This window comes from Formica exsecta, unplaced genomic scaffold (assembly GCF_003651465.1).
Source record: "Formica exsecta isolate Colony F162 unplaced genomic scaffold, ASM365146v1 scaffold310, whole genome shotgun sequence".
NCBI lineage: Eukaryota > Metazoa > Arthropoda > Insecta > Hymenoptera > Formicidae > Formica > Formica exsecta.
In genome coordinates, this window is record NW_021850356.1 from 1 (window position 1) to 1,913 (window position 1,913).

A 1,913-nucleotide genomic window follows, 5' to 3' on the forward strand; every position below is an offset into this window, starting at 1 on the left:
CCGATTAATATCATCAACGTAAACATTATCCGCGTAGAGTGTAACATGACCGCTGGTGCGTACAGCAACGGCAAACGCGTTCATACGATATATGAATTTTCACCGAGCGTGCCGCCTGGATATAAGATATCGGAAACGCCGGTGCAGATCATTTACCTGCCGATCATCGCTCGGAGCATTACGGATCTAACGATACGCATCGCGGATCAAGACGGACGATTGCTCGATTTTCGAGGAGAAGAGATCACCATCAGATTGCACGTACGACGGCGACAAAATTAGCGTGCGATACATGAGATGCTCGTGTTGAGCGGAGCGAAAGACGCGAGAGATAACGCGAGGCCAGCGACAACAACGTCAACATTCGCTAATATCCAATCATTCCAATCATCCAAGAAAAAGAAACTCAACGCGTCGAACGTTGAATTTTTACAATCTTTGGGATTCGCGGTGCGAAATATCTGAGAAAACAGAGAAAACATCCTTAACATCGAAGGCGAGCCGGTCTTTGACGATCGTATCGTCAAGATCGAGACTCACACGTACAACCCGTACGCCAACACGACGTTTGAGTATAGCGACGAGATACGAATACCCATACAACAACAGGATCTGTATACCTTGCCGTATGAGAGTTTTCTATACATCGAGGGAAAACTAAAGATAAACAAACCAGCTGAAGGATCTAATGTGGTACTGGGAAATAATTGCGTCGCGTTTATGTTCGATGAGATCCGATACGAACTCGACGGTGTGGAGATTGATCGTAACAGAAATGTGGGAATAACTAGCACACTCAAGAACTATGTAACGATATCATCCGATAAAACCGTGATTATAACGCCGGCTAGAATGCGCAGTACGCATTAACAAGTAGCAATAACGCGAATGGATACTTCAATTTTTGCGTACCGCTCTACATGTTATTGGGATTTTGCGAGGATTACAGACGCGTGGTGATTAACGCTCGTCACGAGTTGATCTTAATACGATCGCACAACGACAACAATTGTCTGCTTGAAAATTTGGCACTGGAGCCTGCGATCGACATATTCAAGATACAATGGCGAATGCCACACGTGGTATTGAACGAGATCAATAAGCTGTCGATGCTGCGCGCCTTGGAAAGCGGACGATACCTCAGCATGGGTTTTCGCTCGTGGGATCTGTACGAATTTCCGCTATTGCAGCGTACAACCAAGCATTCGTGGCCCATTAAAACCGCGACTCAGCTGGAGAAGCCGCGATACGTTGTCTTCGTTCTGCAGACAGGCCGGAAGAACGTCATGTCCGAGGATACGAGTCGATTCGACCATTGCAAATTGACCAACGTGAAACTCTATCTGAACTCGGAATGTTATCCGTACGACGATATGAATCTAGATTTCGATAAAAACAGATGGTCGATTCTGTACGACACGTACCAGCGTTTCTGCAAAAACTATTACGGATACGAGTATCTCGAGCCGAATCTCGCAGTCACGCAGTTTCTACTTAACGGTCCGTTCGTGATCATCGATTGCTCTCGACAAAACGAATCGGTCAAGAGCGCAACCGTGGATGTGCGATTGGAATTCGAGTGTAAGGAGAACGTGCCGCCGAATACCACTGCGTACTGTCTCATCATACACGATCGCGTGATTCAGTACAACCCGTTGACCAACGTTGTGCGCAAAATCACTTAAGTGTGTGGGATGAGATGATATAAAACCAATAATGCATCAGAATCAATCGCAGTCTTCTTCTTCTTCTCGACGTGCTGATATAAAAAACGTTATGTCCATACCAACGTTCGTGAACCTACAAAGATTCTACGTCGGGATGAAATTTGTCGTAAAGGAGGTGGCGGTGCTGAGAAAGGGGACCGTTCTGGCGCATTACATTTTTACATACCCCCTACCATGGAATCTCCT

General features: G+C 46.1%; 1 protein-coding gene across 1 annotated transcript; it reads left to right on the forward strand.

Moving 5' to 3' along the window:
- The first annotated feature begins 45 nt into the window (after nt 1-45).
- On the forward strand, nt 46-1,685 carry LOC115237843. Its single transcript, XM_029811183.1, has 3 exons — nt 46-55; nt 497-807; nt 852-1,685. Exons 1-3 carry the CDS (start codon nt 46-48, stop codon nt 1,683-1,685), a joined length of 1,155 nt encoding a protein of 384 aa, XP_029667043.1.
- Nucleotides 1,686-1,913: the final 228 nt, after the last annotated feature.